This window comes from Aplysia californica, unplaced genomic scaffold, assembly GCF_000002075.1.
Source record: "Aplysia californica isolate F4 #8 unplaced genomic scaffold, AplCal3.0 scaffold00353, whole genome shotgun sequence".
In the NCBI taxonomy this organism is placed as follows: Eukaryota; Metazoa; Mollusca; class Gastropoda; order Aplysiida; family Aplysiidae; genus Aplysia; species Aplysia californica.
The window spans coordinates 320,940-335,939 of NW_004797623.1; the positions used below are offsets into that span (position 1 = coordinate 320,940).

The following is a 15,000-nucleotide window of genomic DNA, read 5'->3' on the forward strand; positions in this document are numbered from 1 at the left end:
CCCTCTCTCTCTGTGTCTCTCTCTCCACTCCCTCTCCCCCTCCCTTTCAACCTCTCTCCCCTCCCTCTCCCCTTCCTCTCCACCCCTCCCTCTCCCCTTTCTCTCCACCTCTCTCTCTCTCTCTCTCTCTCTCTCTCTCTTTCTTTCTTTCCCTTTATTCCCCCTCTCTCCCTCCATGTATCACTATCATCCCGGGGTGCCCCTAATAGGCCCGGTCTGAAGCCAGCCTCCAAAACGATATCTAAATTCTATCAATGGGGGCTTAAAAACGCATAACCTACATAAAAAGTAATCGTGAGAGAGATAAGAGACGACCCCCAGCGAGAACGATTTAGCGCCTTCTGGTAGGAGATTGTTCTAAAAACAACTCCTGTTTCACAAATGAAACAAAACGTAAGTAGCATCGACGATGGCGACATCTATACAGTGTTGTTGATCCCATTTCCAAGGACTCTCTTTCCAAAATCGGCGAACCATCTTCTCGCAACGCGCTATCTCTGCTGTTTTGCATGATAGTAAGGACTGAATAACACCTTCATTCATATGAATTTAAAATTGTCCATGAAGGGTACTAGTTTTCGATGGAATTGTGATTATCTTAGACAAGTGGATGTATTTGACAGTTTCGTTATCATTTTTTTAAATCGTAAGGGAGGGTGGGGTCGGGCAAGTAGGAAGTGGTCGCTTTGTACATAATTTGATTGTTTTGGACAGTTGGCTGTTAGATTAGGTTTAACGGTACTTGATTAGGTTTTAACCGAAAACAGCACAATAAGTGAAAACTTTTTAAAACTCACTTTTATCAAATGTTATCTTTGCAGATGGCAGTCGTTTACAGAAGCCCATTACGGAATCTGTGATCGGAAACTTTCACGACTACCTCCACTAAACGTAACACTACACGGTTTTCTCCAGTCTTGGAAATACTTCGCGACAGAAGAAGAGGAACTGAGACAAGAATTCACTTTTAAGAAACACGTCTCAGCTCGTGCGGACAAACTAATCAAAGAGATCCAACAGAACTTCCCCAATCGGTCGTTAGTGGGCGTTCACGTCAGGCGTGGAGACTTCGTAGGACAAAGCAATGCCGGCTATATTTCACCAGAAGCGACGTATTATTTCAAAGCGTTCGACCGAATGAGGGCAGAACTGGGTCGGGCGACACCTGTGTTGTTTGTGGTGGCCAGCAATGGTCGTGATTGGTGCGTTGCCAATCTGAACGGAAGTGACGTCCATATTTTGGAGAACGAAAAGGCGGAGCTTCATCTCGCACTCTTGGCCCGGACTAGCAATGCGGTCATCTCATCCGGCACCTACAGCTGGTGGGCCGGATGGCTGACCAAGGGAAAGGTCATCTACTATTCTGGATTTCCCAAACCGGGCACGAGCCTTAGGTATCATCTTAAACCAGAAGATTATTACCCACCGCACTGGATAGGAATTGGTGACTGAAATAGCTGAACTTACTGCCTATCCGTCTTTCTTTTATTACTATAATGCCCTGTCAATAATATGACTTGTGTTGCCCAGAGAAGTAGGGGAATCTACTTTACTAAATTCTTCCACTTTTTGTTGTCATTTACAGAGAAGCCAAAAAGTGTAGGTGTTTAAAAGTTTCACTCGTGTCCACTGTTCGGAGATTCCCATTGCAATGCTATGAAGTTTTTCCGGAAGTCGACATTTGCTCTGGCTCTGTTCATAGCCATTACAGTGCCCCTGGCTTTTTATCAGGTTATTTTGTGCACTGGATGTATGTGTACGATTGCTTGTTTGTACGTTTATGTGAGTGAGTGTGTGTGTGTGTGTGTGTGTGTGTGTGTGTGTGTGTGTGTGTGTGTGTGTGTGTTTGTTTGTTTGTGTGTGTTCGTTATAGACTTCAATTCTGTTGACCCAAGTTCAATTCCAATTCTATATAGATCTTATGTTATTTGTTGAGGCAGCTTCCACTGCTGTCCACAAAGCTGGCTCAGTCTTGTAGAAAATGGGTAATAAAAATTAAAGATTCTAACTTGGCTCTTGGCCCGGATTAGTCATGCGGTCATCTCATCCGGCACCTACAGCTGGTGGGCCGGATGGCTGACCAGGGGAAAGGTCATCTACTATTCTGGATTTCCCAAACCGGGCACGGGCCTTAGGTATCATCTTAAACCAGAAGATTATTACCCACCGCACTGGATAGGAATTGGTGACTGAAATAGCTGAACTTACTACCTATCCATTATTCTTTTATTACTATAATGCCCATTATTTTCGTATTATTTTCTTGTCCATAGATATGAATTATAATATACTAGATCGGAAATGGCCATAGCAACGTATTGCGAAATATCTCCTTACCTATCGAAAATATAGTCTCCAACATTTGTACAATGACTTATACCAATTAGTGTTAAGAGGTGCACACTGCACACTGTGTTCTAGAAAATTCTTTACTAAACTCTAATAAAATAATCTCAATATTATGCTTATTGGACGTATGTTTAGTGAACCTTTAGTGCAAAGAAATGTGTTCACTATAAAATCATTTTTTGGTACGAATTTTGTCCCTAAAAAGTGTCATTGGCGAGCTGTGACGTAGCCCATACGCGTATGCAAAAACGTTTATGGCTGCTGGGCAATTGTTTTTTAAATTTTGTTTCTTTGGCCCAATACCATGTTGTCTATTTAAGAATCATTTACGTATGCAATTTACTGGAAAATGTTGATAAATGGTGAAACAAATGCACATTTGCAGTTTCAAAGGATTCTCAAGTTTTGGAAATGACCAAACTTTGGCGGCCTTTTTCTCGCTAATTTTTCCTCTCAAAATGGATGAGTGATTTTTTCATTTAAAGAAAGAGAAAGGAGCAATTTTAAAGATTATGCCAATAACTCTACATGCTCAAAAATCGACGAGCGCCTGATTCCAACATGTCTCGACACATATAATTCTGTGGTCTGGTCACCCTTTCGTTTGGTGTGTATGCTAGCAGATCCCCATAGAGTTAGAATGTACTAATAGGAGCAGAACACAATCCCTCATTCCCGACTCCTTTCACATATAGTTTCATGTAATGTTGTTCTGTGAATTATCTATCAACAAGTTTTTAAGTTTTTTTGTTAAGCTTCAAAACTTAATTAATGTATTCGTAACTATGCTGATGTGTATAGAAAAAAGAATGATGACAGTGTGTCAAAGAAATGGAGAGACACTCACACTTCCAACAAGAAAAGAAGAGTCCGTGTAACAAGATGCCTCACAGTAGCCCATCTTCCTCACTTCAAACGAGATCATCGTAGTGACATGTTGTGTGTGTGTGTGTGTGTGTGTGTGTGTGTGTGTGTGAGAGAGAGAGAGAGAGAGAGAGAGAGAGAGAGAGAGAGAGAGAGAGAGAGAAAGAAAGACACACAGAGAGAAACAGAGATAGAGTAGGGGTGGGAGAGAGAGACAGACAGGCAGACAGACAGACTGACAGAAAGACAGACAGACAGAGAAAAAAACAAACTCTCACTTACAAACAAGAAATGTTGAGTCCATATAACAAGACGTCTCACCATAGCCCATCCTCCTCTCTTCAGACTTGGTGAGGCATGTTGTGCGTGTGTGTGTGTGTGTGTGTGTGTGTGTGTGTGTGTGTGTGTGTGTGTGTGTGTGTGTGTGTGTGTGTTACAGAGAAAGAGAGAGATTGAGAGAGAGTGAGGGAGAGAGAGAGACAGAGAGAGACAGAGAAAGAGAGACACACTGAGAGATAGAGACAGGGTGAGAAAGGGAGGGGGGGCAGAAAGAGACACGGAGAGGCACAGAGAGAGAGGTAGGGAGAGAGAGAGAGAGAGAGAGAGAGAGAGAGAGAGAGAGAGAGAGAGAGAGAGAGAGAGAGAGAGAGAGAGAGAGAGAGAGAGAGGAAAGAGACTCTCACTTACCAACAAGAAATGTCGAGTCCATGTAGCAAGACGTCTCACCATAGCCTGTCCTGCTCCCTTCAGTAGTGATCATCGTTGTGACAACCACAGTAAGAACTACAGCCAAGGGAAGCAACAGAACAAACAGCAATCGCTTCATAAACCTCAGTCGCTCAGTCTTGGACGAGTCGAGGGAGTTGCGGGTCTTGTCCGTGAAGACTTTGTACATGTGATGACAGCAAACGAGGGTGCAGCAGAAAGTGACAAGCCACAAGAAGTGGGTACAAATACCCAGACCAGTACATACTGCACTCGGTGCTTTACTGTGGACGAAAGAGTTTACCGTAAATTATTGTTGGTTATGTTATATCTAACAGGTAAATACCCAAGACTGTTAATACTGTTCAAGAGAGATAGATGTAGATAGATAGATAGATAGATAGATAGATAGATAGGATAGATAGATAGATAGATAGATAGATAGATAGATAGATAGATAGAGAAAGAGAGAGAGAGAGAGAGAGAGAGAGAGAAAGAGAGAGAGAGTGTGTGTGTGTGTGAGTGAGTGAGTGAGTAAGTGAGTGATTGAGTGAGTGAGTGGGTGAGTGAGTGAGTGGGTGAGTGAGTGAGTGAGTGAGTGAGTGAGTGAGTGAGTGAGCGAGTGAGTGGGTGAGTGAGTGAGTGAGTGAGTGAGTGAGTGAGTGAGTGAGTGAGCGAGTGAGTGAATGAGTGAGAGACCATACAAAAAGTTATCTTGTGTAACGCATCACTGACTCCTGTATAGACACAGTACATTATGGTGTAAATCGCGTCTATATGATTCGAGAAAATATGAAACTGTTAGTAACTGTTTTTTCAGGCCACAGACTAAATCAATTTCTTTTAACTTTTAATTTCCGTATAAGTACGATATACATGTAAGCGGTACCATCATGTTTAGGTATTTTGTGTTCTATTCCTTTATGTATCAGAAAAGGATTTTCTTTCCAAATGAAGAAGGCCTACGTGTTGTCATAGTTTCTAGCTGTCTTGTGGGTGGTTGGCGGGTGCTCTGTTGTGGTTTGCTCCTTTGCTATCAAATATATACCATCCTTATCTCTCCTCCTCCTCCTGTATTGCGATTGTTTCTCTCTTATAACACGTCTAGCCTTCGGCAGTTATATATGACCAAATTGTGTTGCAAGTGCTGTAAAAATCTTACTACAACCCGACTCTGTCCTGTGGCACACTTTATCTAATGCAGTCGCTGTCCCTTTTTTAAAACAACAATTTCAAAAGTGCAGTGAACAGGTGTATAAGCACCATCAACCGAGAACTTACACGTGTGAAGAAGTCAAAAGCGAGACTTGGGCTGCCATCAAACTCACGCACAGTGCCATGTTGTTTTTTCCCGCCTTGCCCCTGAGAACTGGGAACAGGGCATACGTCATTAGCGTAAGAACCAGGCAGCCCACTGACACAGTGAAGCACAGAAGAGTGAGGAAATACTGCGACCAAAGCATGATACCGTCGCCTTGAAGCTGGTCTCGGGGAAATCTACTGGAGAGCAAGTCCTGACAGATGCGAAGTTCTTTGTTGTCTGTGACAGTTATTTTGTACAGGTCTGAGGGTTTGGTAAACGTCTCGCTAAAGGTTCCGAATGTCACTTCGACTGCCACACTCGGTTGTATGTTACCAGGAACGACGTAGGATTTGACTGAGAACTGCGTTTGGTTGAGTCGAACAAAAGGACAAGTGAGCAAAGGAGATAATTTCACGTAACTTTCCTTCTCAGGGTACAACTTTAAGGAAAGGAAAGCGTTTAAGCTTATAAACCAACCCGTCTCGCACATATAAGGAACTTTGTTGAAGCAATGTGACCAAGGAGATATTTCACCATGCACTATAAGAGGAGTATGGTTGAAATTGTCACTTACCTCTTTCTTAAACTCCTCTCCAAATATAGTACTCACAGCATCAATTTCAAATTCATCCCTTCTCCTGTCTCTGTTCGCCATGAAATTAATATCTAACCACAGTGCGACTGGCAACTCGCTGGATATGCTGTGGCTGATAAGATGTTCCTCAGAGGGTGCCGGTGAAACGTGGCCGTCGTCCGAAAGCGACGTTGGCGTAGTTGCTGATGAAGAGCATTTACTGATCGTAGCAAGTGGGCTTGAAGTGTTACCAGAAAACAATGTTCTGTTCCCCTCACACAGGGCAACACCGCTTGTAATCTCATACCCGTGTACCATGGGCATTGCCTTCAGTATTGTCTCAACCTGAATCGAAAGGAAATTAATAGTGTGAGTTCGATACAATTAATGAAATCGTGCCCTATCCTATCCCATTCGGCGTAATTTATTTCATTAACCCTCGAAATAATAAACGAAGTAATCTCCTTCTGGCAGGAAATCACTCTTAACACTTCGTCCAATATAAAATGTTGCTTAATGTTACATCCAAATATACTGACATGATTAAATATACTGTGGACATTTTAATCAAATCAATAAACAGACTACAATCAAGGGAATCCCTTTACAAAACTCCTAATGCCCTTACCGTTTCCACCTTCCTTGCTTTAATCTCTGCTCTAAATGTCACACTTTGCAGTGACTTTTCTTAGTCTAAAAGGCCAGGAACATAATATAATTATGTATATTATAAGCAAGAACAAAAAAGAGGCTTGTGGTAGCACTTGCTAGTCATTGTAAAAGAGCCCCTCAAGATAACAATAAATGAATTGGTGTCCTTTTGAGGGATCAGTTTGTAGTACAGAAAACGTTTGAGGAAAGAAAAACATATAGACATACAGAAAAGCCTGCGGCATTTCACTCAAAAGAAACCAGTATCGAAACAAGAAGACAAACTAGATTTGGATACTCAGAAAATTGCGAGCCAATATAAATTTAAACGTCAATAAGAATTAAAAATGCAAGATCTAATTAGTAACATTTTTACAAATTATCAAAGGAAGTAAAAGACATAATAATTTATTATCAAAGTAAGCTCTTGTGAACGAACTCTTAGTACAGAAATTTACGTATTACAAAGAAAATACTGTAATAAAATGTGCTATTTGATAGCATGGCTATAGGTACTGGATTTGAGTGAATATCTCTTGTTCGGAAGATTTGGAATACGTAGTCATTTCTTCAAGTTTTCATCCGAAAACGACTTACTTTTTATGTAACAAGATTTATAGTATTAGGTTTTATTCTACAGACTGTAATGCTAATTGTCGAGATATTTCAGCTTCTATCTTACATTTTGTATCAGCGTCAGTCCTGGAGAGGAGGTGTCGGAAGAACTGGGATTCAATAGAGCCTGGTTCATCTTGACGTCAATTTCCCCCGCAGGCAGAAGCCACAGGCGCACGCTGTACGCCAAACCACGAACTTGCGATACAGCCGTCACACACGTGCCATTCTCTGTTAACGTCTTACCCGCGGAGCATTCCACTGGCATACAGAGACCCTGTTGTCGTGAAGGATAAACACATCACAATAATATGACGGTGCACACATAATGCAGAATAGTGTGTAATAGAGACGGGGAAGAGAGGAAACTGCTAATTATTAGGGTCATTCGTGGACGTTTCTGTTACAGTGATAGATTCGATCCACAATATCATACATTGCAATAGTTAAAAGAAGTACGAGTATCATTTTGTATTGTGAGGCAGCATGGTGGAATTAGGCTCTCGTCAATTTTGGGCATGTGAAATATCATCTTAAAGCTTATTTGTTTTTCTTTTTTTTTAATGAAAAAATATCCATTTATCTTGGATACAAGTCGAGATATTTTCGAAAGAAGGAGGTAGGGGTCACCTGTTTTCAGAGGTAAAATTAGTGAGAAAAAGATTAGCTATTTCCTTAGCTTAAGAGTCCGTTGTAACAGAAAATTTACATTTTTGTGCCTTTAATCAAAGCTTTTCAAAAAATCCACACAGAAATGAGTTCTTGAATGGGCGTGAAAGGCGTTGAGCCAAAAAACAAAAATTTGATAAAAATTCACAAACCTGAGGAAAAATGCAAGTTTCTTCATTTTGATTATTTTGACGAGAGCCTGATTCCACCACGCTGCCTCACAGTCAAGTCAACTGCACAAGCAATAAATCATTAACACATGGTCGTAAAGTTTCAACAACGTTGCCTTGGTACTGACTCTGCAACATTTTTTTCACAAAATACGCGCTACAAGATGGTTCACTCTTTATATAATGGACTGGTACAAGAATTTTGTAAAATATTGTATGTCCTGAAAAGAATTCCGTCTTCTTCCATGTTAATGGGTTTGTTACAGTATTATTTTCTAGCCTGAGGTATCTTGCATGCACAACGTTGGAGCAACCATGGTTTTGAAAGAAAATGCACTGAGAGAGAAAAAAAACACACATGTTTTTGTTAAACAATAGTGATTTGGCACTGTCAAATAAAAAAAAAAAAGGTCTAAAAAGCCGTGCGCCTGGATGAATGCATTCACAGAGCAAGATTAGCCTCAGAGATGACTTGTAGCTCTCTACCTGTCTGTCACTTCATGTACGTGATAGATCAGAGAGGTGTTATCGAGGACATGGTTGGATCTGAATCACTCCTCGAAATGTTGGTACCTGTGGTCGGAGCGTCTTATCTCACCACGCTTTGAAATGCAAACATGACAATTATAGGGAAAAAGTTACTCGATCAGGTTTTCTTGTCTGTCTTTTATTAGATGAATGATTTTATATGGTAGAAAAAAAGGCCTTGACATAATACTATTTAAAAAATAACAGTATCCTCAATCTAAATATATAATACTACTATTAATATTGACCTGCAAAAAGTGGACAGGGAAAACCAACAGCTTGATTATAAAGTATACAATAACAATACATAGCGATCGAAACTAGTAATGGTATGAATTCTCAAATTCAAAATCATGAAAATGCGCCCCATCATGTTCTTAGGAATATTAAATAACTTTTTAAATTTTAAATATGAGGCCTGAGGAGTGTGTGGGTTTTTTTCCCAGACGAATGATGCTACAGTCGTTGTGACCAATAGATTTGTTTTATGTCTGTAAAGTTATTAAAGCAGGGGGTGTTCTGGAACTTAAATGGTTTCATTCAGCATTGCACCAGGGTTGCGAAACTGCTATGTCGCAGTTCAATTGTTTTACTTAAGGTTTACGCGTCTTCAACAAGAGCACAAGTAAGAGGATGAGCAAACCAATGTGTTAGGGTAGAATGAGCTTTATAATATTACTAGCTGGGCCCCCTTTCGATGAAAGGAATGATCGGTGCATTACCTTTAACTGAAAGTCATTGGCCTACTATATTTACACTCTACTAGAATGGAGCAATAAATCTTGAGAGATGCAAAAAGTTAGAAGGTCTAGATATTATAGAGATGTATAGATTGATTCTCTATTAAACTTTCGAGGTTGTACAGTCCCGGATTTCGAAAGCGTGGAATCAATGCGCACGAAAACCTCACCTGTTTGCACTGGCTTCTTAGAAGACGGACTTTCCCAAGATTAAATCTAAACGAAACTAAGGAAAAACTGAAAATTAAACTACATTGACTTCAGGCTCCTCAATAAAACTGTGCACCTTTTAAATGATTCTGAACCACCATTAATATTTTTCAAATTCGAAAGTTAAGTGGTTCGGAAGTTCTGGCGGCCACAGTGACGAACTTTCACAAATATAATATGTATAGATTATCGTCAGGCCGTCAGTTACTGGCTAATTTTCGCCAGCTGACAGGGACGAACACCAGTCGCAACGGACGGGCGGTTAGACGAATCACAGGATCGGAATCCCTGCCCTCCCCCAAAGTAATAGCCACATTAACTGCCCTCAGTGATGTTTGGTTCTACTGTCCGAGACGGCTTTATTTTATTTTTATTTTATCTATTTAATTTATTTGTTTATTTACTAATTTATTTATTTTATTTATTTTTTATTTTTTATATATTTTTTAAAAATTATTATTATTATCTTTTTTTTTAAATCTTAAAAAAATTTTTTTTTGTTTTTTTGTTTTTTTTTTGGGGGGGGGAAATTCCCGATACAGCTTTACGAACAAAAAGGGAATTTACAGTAGAGGTTGTCTTTGACGGCCACCCATTGTTGGGAAGGAAAGTGGCCAGTTTAGACAGGGGGGCCTTCCTACGCAATGCCATTTTAATGTTTAAAAAAAACTAAAACAAGGGGGTGGGGGGTGAATGGGAAGTAGCCGTTTGTACGTGTGATAGTCTTAAACAGGTGGCCGTTAGTAGAGCTGGTTCGATTGTTGTTGTTTTTTTTGTTTGTTTTTTTCGTTTGTTGTTGGGTTTTTTGTGTTCTTGTTCGGGTTTTTTTTTCGGGGGGAGGGGTATATATATTATATAATTAGATAGATATGTGAAACAGATAGATAGATAGATAGATAGATAGATAGATAGATAGATAGATAGATAGATAGATACATAGATACATAGATACATAGATAGATAGATAATTTAATATAATATAATATAATATAATATAATATAATATAATATAATATAATATAATATAATATAATATAATATTATATAATATAATATAATGTAATATAATATAATATAATATAATATAATATAATATAATATAATATAATATAATATATTATAATATAATATAATATAATATAATATAATATAATATAATATAATATAATATAATATAATGTCTCTGGGTTTTCACAATGAAGGTTAATTACATCTGGGCTGAGCCATTCTTCTTCCGAACAAAGGCGTACAACTGTATTTTTGTTCTGGTTTGACGTCATTTGAGGCCGAAGTCCAAGCAGCATGGTGAATGGTAGGTCAAAAGGCGGGACCACGGGGAGACCAGGACTCGGACGACACCCTTCCGTCATTGGGTAAGAAGGCTGGAGAGAACGGGAATTTCGATAAAGGGAAGGGGAGGGTGTAAAGAGAAGTTTAGGGCTGTGAATGCTGGACAATCACTAAAGAAAGTGAAAATAAAATACAAGCAACAGAAATGTAATATGTGCGTACAGTAGTAGAAGTAGTAGTAGTAGTAGTAGTAGTAGTAGTAGTAGTAGTAGTAGTAGTAGTAGTACTAGTAGTAGTAGTAGTAGTTTTATTATTATCATTATTATAGAACAGTCAATGTAATTGCGTGTGTGCGTCGTCATCATCAAATTTTAATAGGTTCAGTAATATTCTTTTTTTTTCGATCTGGTTCAGAAAGTGAAAACGTAAGGCAACTCACTCTGTTACATAGGGCACAAAAGACGTTCTTGTACAAGCCTGCCCTTTCGGTCTTCAGGCCTTTTCGGTAATCAATAACTCGATACATTGGCAGGGCTTCCAGGTTAGCACACGCCTCCTCCACGTCGGTGTCCCTCTCCGTCCACTGACCACTCACGTTGCATTTGTTCACAATGTCGTCACCACCGCTGATAAAAAGACAAGTGATAAATCTATTATCATGCGACACAGAGACAAGTTATAAATCTTTTATAACGTATTTGATAAAAGACAAGTGATAAATCTATTATCATATATTTGATACAGAGACAAGTTATAAATCTTTTATAACGTATTTGATAAAAGACAAGTAATAAATCTCTTATAATTTATAATGTATTTGATACAAAGACAAGTGATAAATCAATTATAATGTATTTGATACAAAGACAAGTGATAAATCTATTATAATGTATTTGATACAAAAGCAAGTGATCAATCTATTATAATGCATTTGAAACAAAGACAAGTGATAAATCCCTTATAACGTATATGATACAAAAACAAGTGATAAATCTCGTATAATGTATATGATACAAAGACAGCGATGAATCTCTTACAAAGACTGCTATCAGACTAGATAACGATCTTTCTCTGTACTGTTAATACAAAATACTGATAGGTCTCTACACCTTTAATACAAAGACAGTGATTTTTCTTTTAGGTAATGATTAATCTATATTCTGTGAATACAAAGATAGTGATCAGTCTCTATGCTGTTAATACAAAGGTAATGATAAGTCTCTATTATGCTGACGCAAAGGCAGTGAGACAAGATGAACAGATGAAGAAGAAAATTCAAATCAACAACAACTCACTTAATCCACCAAGGACTGTCACAGCTGATGATATCTACGTCTGTCGGGCGATACTGCCAGATGAAACATGACGTAGAGTCTCGAACAGCCAGCTTCAGGAATTCGAGTTCGTTCTGAGCTTGATATACTTGTAAGTAGTTATTGCACTGGACTTGCACACGCCACTCTACGGCCTGTAGATTCATTCAATGACTGATTTCAAGTCATCGTAACGGTCACATTTTGCTATAATACGAATAAACAATCATCACGACTTGTGTCTTACATTCTTAAAAGTTTCAGCATCCTTTTGGGCTGACGACCTTTTATGATAGCCAATCGCGCAGTTCTTAGAATATAGTAGCTGGTGTAAAACAAAACAAAACTTATGGGGGGAGGGGGGGGGGGACTCAGTAAACTCAATGAAAGGACTAAATATCACTTTTGTGCTAATTTGTAACGAATAAGATTCGACCACAGGGGTTTCATTTCTTTTAAAATAGGGAGAAGACCAGAATGTATTTTCGGAAAATTTAAAGATTTTTAACATTTCAAACAAAACTAAGAGAAACGCAAACTTCGCAAGCAAATCTCCAAAATCAACATAGTGTGTATTTATGTAGTATATTGGATTACAAAAAACATTGGTATACAAAATGATTACACTGCCAAATTTTAATAGACTCGTAAGTGGTGACTGTTTGGTACTAGTTTAGTTGCCGGAAATGCGATACAAAACGGAGCATGGCATTAAGCTCTAAAATGTGGCTCTTACAATAAATGTGTGTGAGTGGATGTATTGCTTATTTTGCGGTGTCGTTCAGACCAAAGAATTTCGTGTGGATGGTTGGCGGGTGCTGTGGTGGGGTTTGCTCCTTATTAACTATCAAGAACTATCGTCCTTCTCTCTCCTTCTCCTTATTAACTAGCAAGAACTATCGTCCCTCTCTCTGCTTCTCCTTTTTTGTGTTCATTACTCTCTTGTAACATATCTAATCTTCGGCACTTATGTGACCTTATTGTATTGCAATTGCCGTAAAACTCTTACTAAAACTAAATAAGAGTTTTGCAATAATTGTGAAAATTATTATTGACAAATTAGTTCATACAAAAAGTGACTAGACGCGACAGCACCGACAGCCGAGAAAAGGATATTATGGGGTTTTTCAAAAGACTTTTGTGGTGATGACTATTATGACTGACAAGTAAGTCGCAATTGCAAGTGACCAGATCTGGACGGCCAGAGGCTAATGTGAGGCATCGTGGTGAAATCAGGCGCTTGCCAAAATAAGGAAATCAAAGTTACAGGCATTTTTCTGTCAGTTTGGTAATTTTTATCGAATTTTTGTGGGGGGGGGGGGTTGTCTGTAGGTGGATCTGGAAGTGGGATGCTGGGAGTACATATCCCTCCCCCACTCACATCGCGTAGAGAGACCAGATTTTGGAGCTATTTTGTGTCACCGACCGTATGTTCCAAAAAAATCACAGTGTGGCCGCTTCTAACTGAAGACTGTTAGAGTGTAAAGTATCCTACCCTTGCCAGAGAATAGGCAACAGTCATACAACATATGGCTTGTATGTTTATTGAACACACCATGTTTGTGTCACTTTTTAAGTTGTTTTAAAAAATTAATCTTTGAATGGCAGCTTTTGGAAAATGTCGCAATTTGGTTTTGAAAATGATTATAACCCTAAACACATAACTCGAGACTTTGACGGCCCAACTGGGTTTATAAGGAAGTTAGACGCATAATCATACAATACCAAACAACAAAAATATCGCCTCTGGAGTTTGGCGAACCCGCTCTGAATACAAAAAACCCTTTCAATAGGTAAGAAACATTGCTTACAATACTTACATTCATTTCAGTTCAAAATGTAGCACGACTTCGTTCGATGAAATTTAATGTCATCGAGGAGTGCCTCATTGTGACTTTCGCAATTACTTTTACAGACCGTTCTGACTTACTTGTCATTTGAAAGTTCACATATTAAGGGGGGGGGAGGGGGGTTCCCACCTATATTTGGTCAATCTGGGTCAAATTGGGTATTACAATATTTTTTGCCTTTTCTCAGTCATTTCTCTGTTGATTTGATTGTCCTTTGGCACAATCGTAGCTATTTGGATGCCCAACATTTTTTCTTCGACATTGTTATTCTATCTTCACTAATTAGAGAGGTATCTCATTTTTTGTCAAAAATGTTTGATTTTCTAATTTTTGACACATTTTTCTATACTCCTCTGAATATTACAGGTGTATCTTGATGGCACTTGGCATACTTGTTGCCCTTAGGAGTGGTTACATTGTATTGTCAGTGTTTTTTTATATCTATCTTGTTTTTCATTTTATGATTTAAAATATTTGTAAAATTGACCGTTTTCTGCATTTTGGACAAAATTTGCACGCTTCTTCCTGTAAATCCGAAACGAAATAAGATATCGAAAGAAACTGACTAGATTTAACTTATATGCCTCTTGGGTACATGTGAGCCAAAGGACAATAAAATCCATCTGTAAATTTCAGAGAAGTATTGATTTGAAAACATGATGTGAAAATCCAATATGGCGGCCATCTTGGATCTGTGAATTTTTTTTCCATCGTAATACCTGTATCATGACGAAGCTGTATGCCAAATTTAAGGTTTCTAGGTCCAGAAATAAAGAAGTTAGCTCGCTTGTGTGACCCCCCCCCCCCCCCCCCCCCTTAAACATTGCTTCTTCTTAACTGCAATTACATAATTCGCTCTTTTGAGACTGACGTGATGAAGGTCATTTTGTTTCCCGCCAATAGAAACAGAACACAATTTATTCTTATTCACGTCGTTTGATTGTGATCCGAATTCCCCAGTGGGTCATTTCTTTGTCTGTGGTAGAACTGAGTCGGGTTGCAATCGACCTATTTGCAGTAAAATGGAAAGACATCTAATCGTTACTGAATACTACATGTATATACCTGGTTGTTAAAATTGAGATTTTTATTAGAGTTTTGCTACTACGTAAGTTTTTTTGGGGGTTGAAGACAACTTAAAGCGGAATATAAAAGCCTTCTATACCTAA

The 15,000-nt window shown here is 38.7% G+C and overlaps 2 protein-coding genes across 3 annotated transcripts in view; one reads left to right on the forward strand and one right to left on the reverse strand.

The window, feature by feature from the left end:
* The window catches only part of LOC101863281 (galactoside 2-alpha-L-fucosyltransferase 3), a gene marked incomplete at its 5' end in the record, with an annotated part of 4,187 nt that extends 2,458 nt beyond the window's left edge, over positions 1 to 1,729 (forward strand). The window contains 1 exon segment of the mRNA XM_005102986.3: positions 822 to 1,729. Within this exon segment, the coding sequence (XP_005103043.1) occupies positions 822 to 1,452 (631 nt within the window). The 3' untranslated portion in view covers positions 1,453 to 1,729.
* LOC101847273 overlaps positions 1 to 15,000 on the reverse strand; it is a 40,801-nt gene that overhangs the window by 24,740 nt on the left and 1,061 nt on the right. For both annotated transcript variants that reach the window (XM_005103002.3, XM_035970981.1), the window contains exons 2-7: positions 11,964 to 12,136; positions 11,108 to 11,294; positions 10,590 to 10,760; positions 7,129 to 7,338; positions 5,200 to 6,140; positions 3,901 to 4,202 (exon numbers count right to left, since the gene is read on the reverse strand). In XM_005103002.3, coding sequence (XP_005103059.2) covers positions 3,901 to 4,202; positions 5,200 to 6,140; positions 7,129 to 7,338; positions 10,590 to 10,760; positions 11,108 to 11,294; positions 11,964 to 12,136 — 1,984 coding nt within the window. The remainder of the gene's footprint in view (positions 1 to 3,900; positions 4,203 to 5,199; positions 6,141 to 7,128; positions 7,339 to 10,589; positions 10,761 to 11,107; positions 11,295 to 11,963; positions 12,137 to 15,000) is intronic.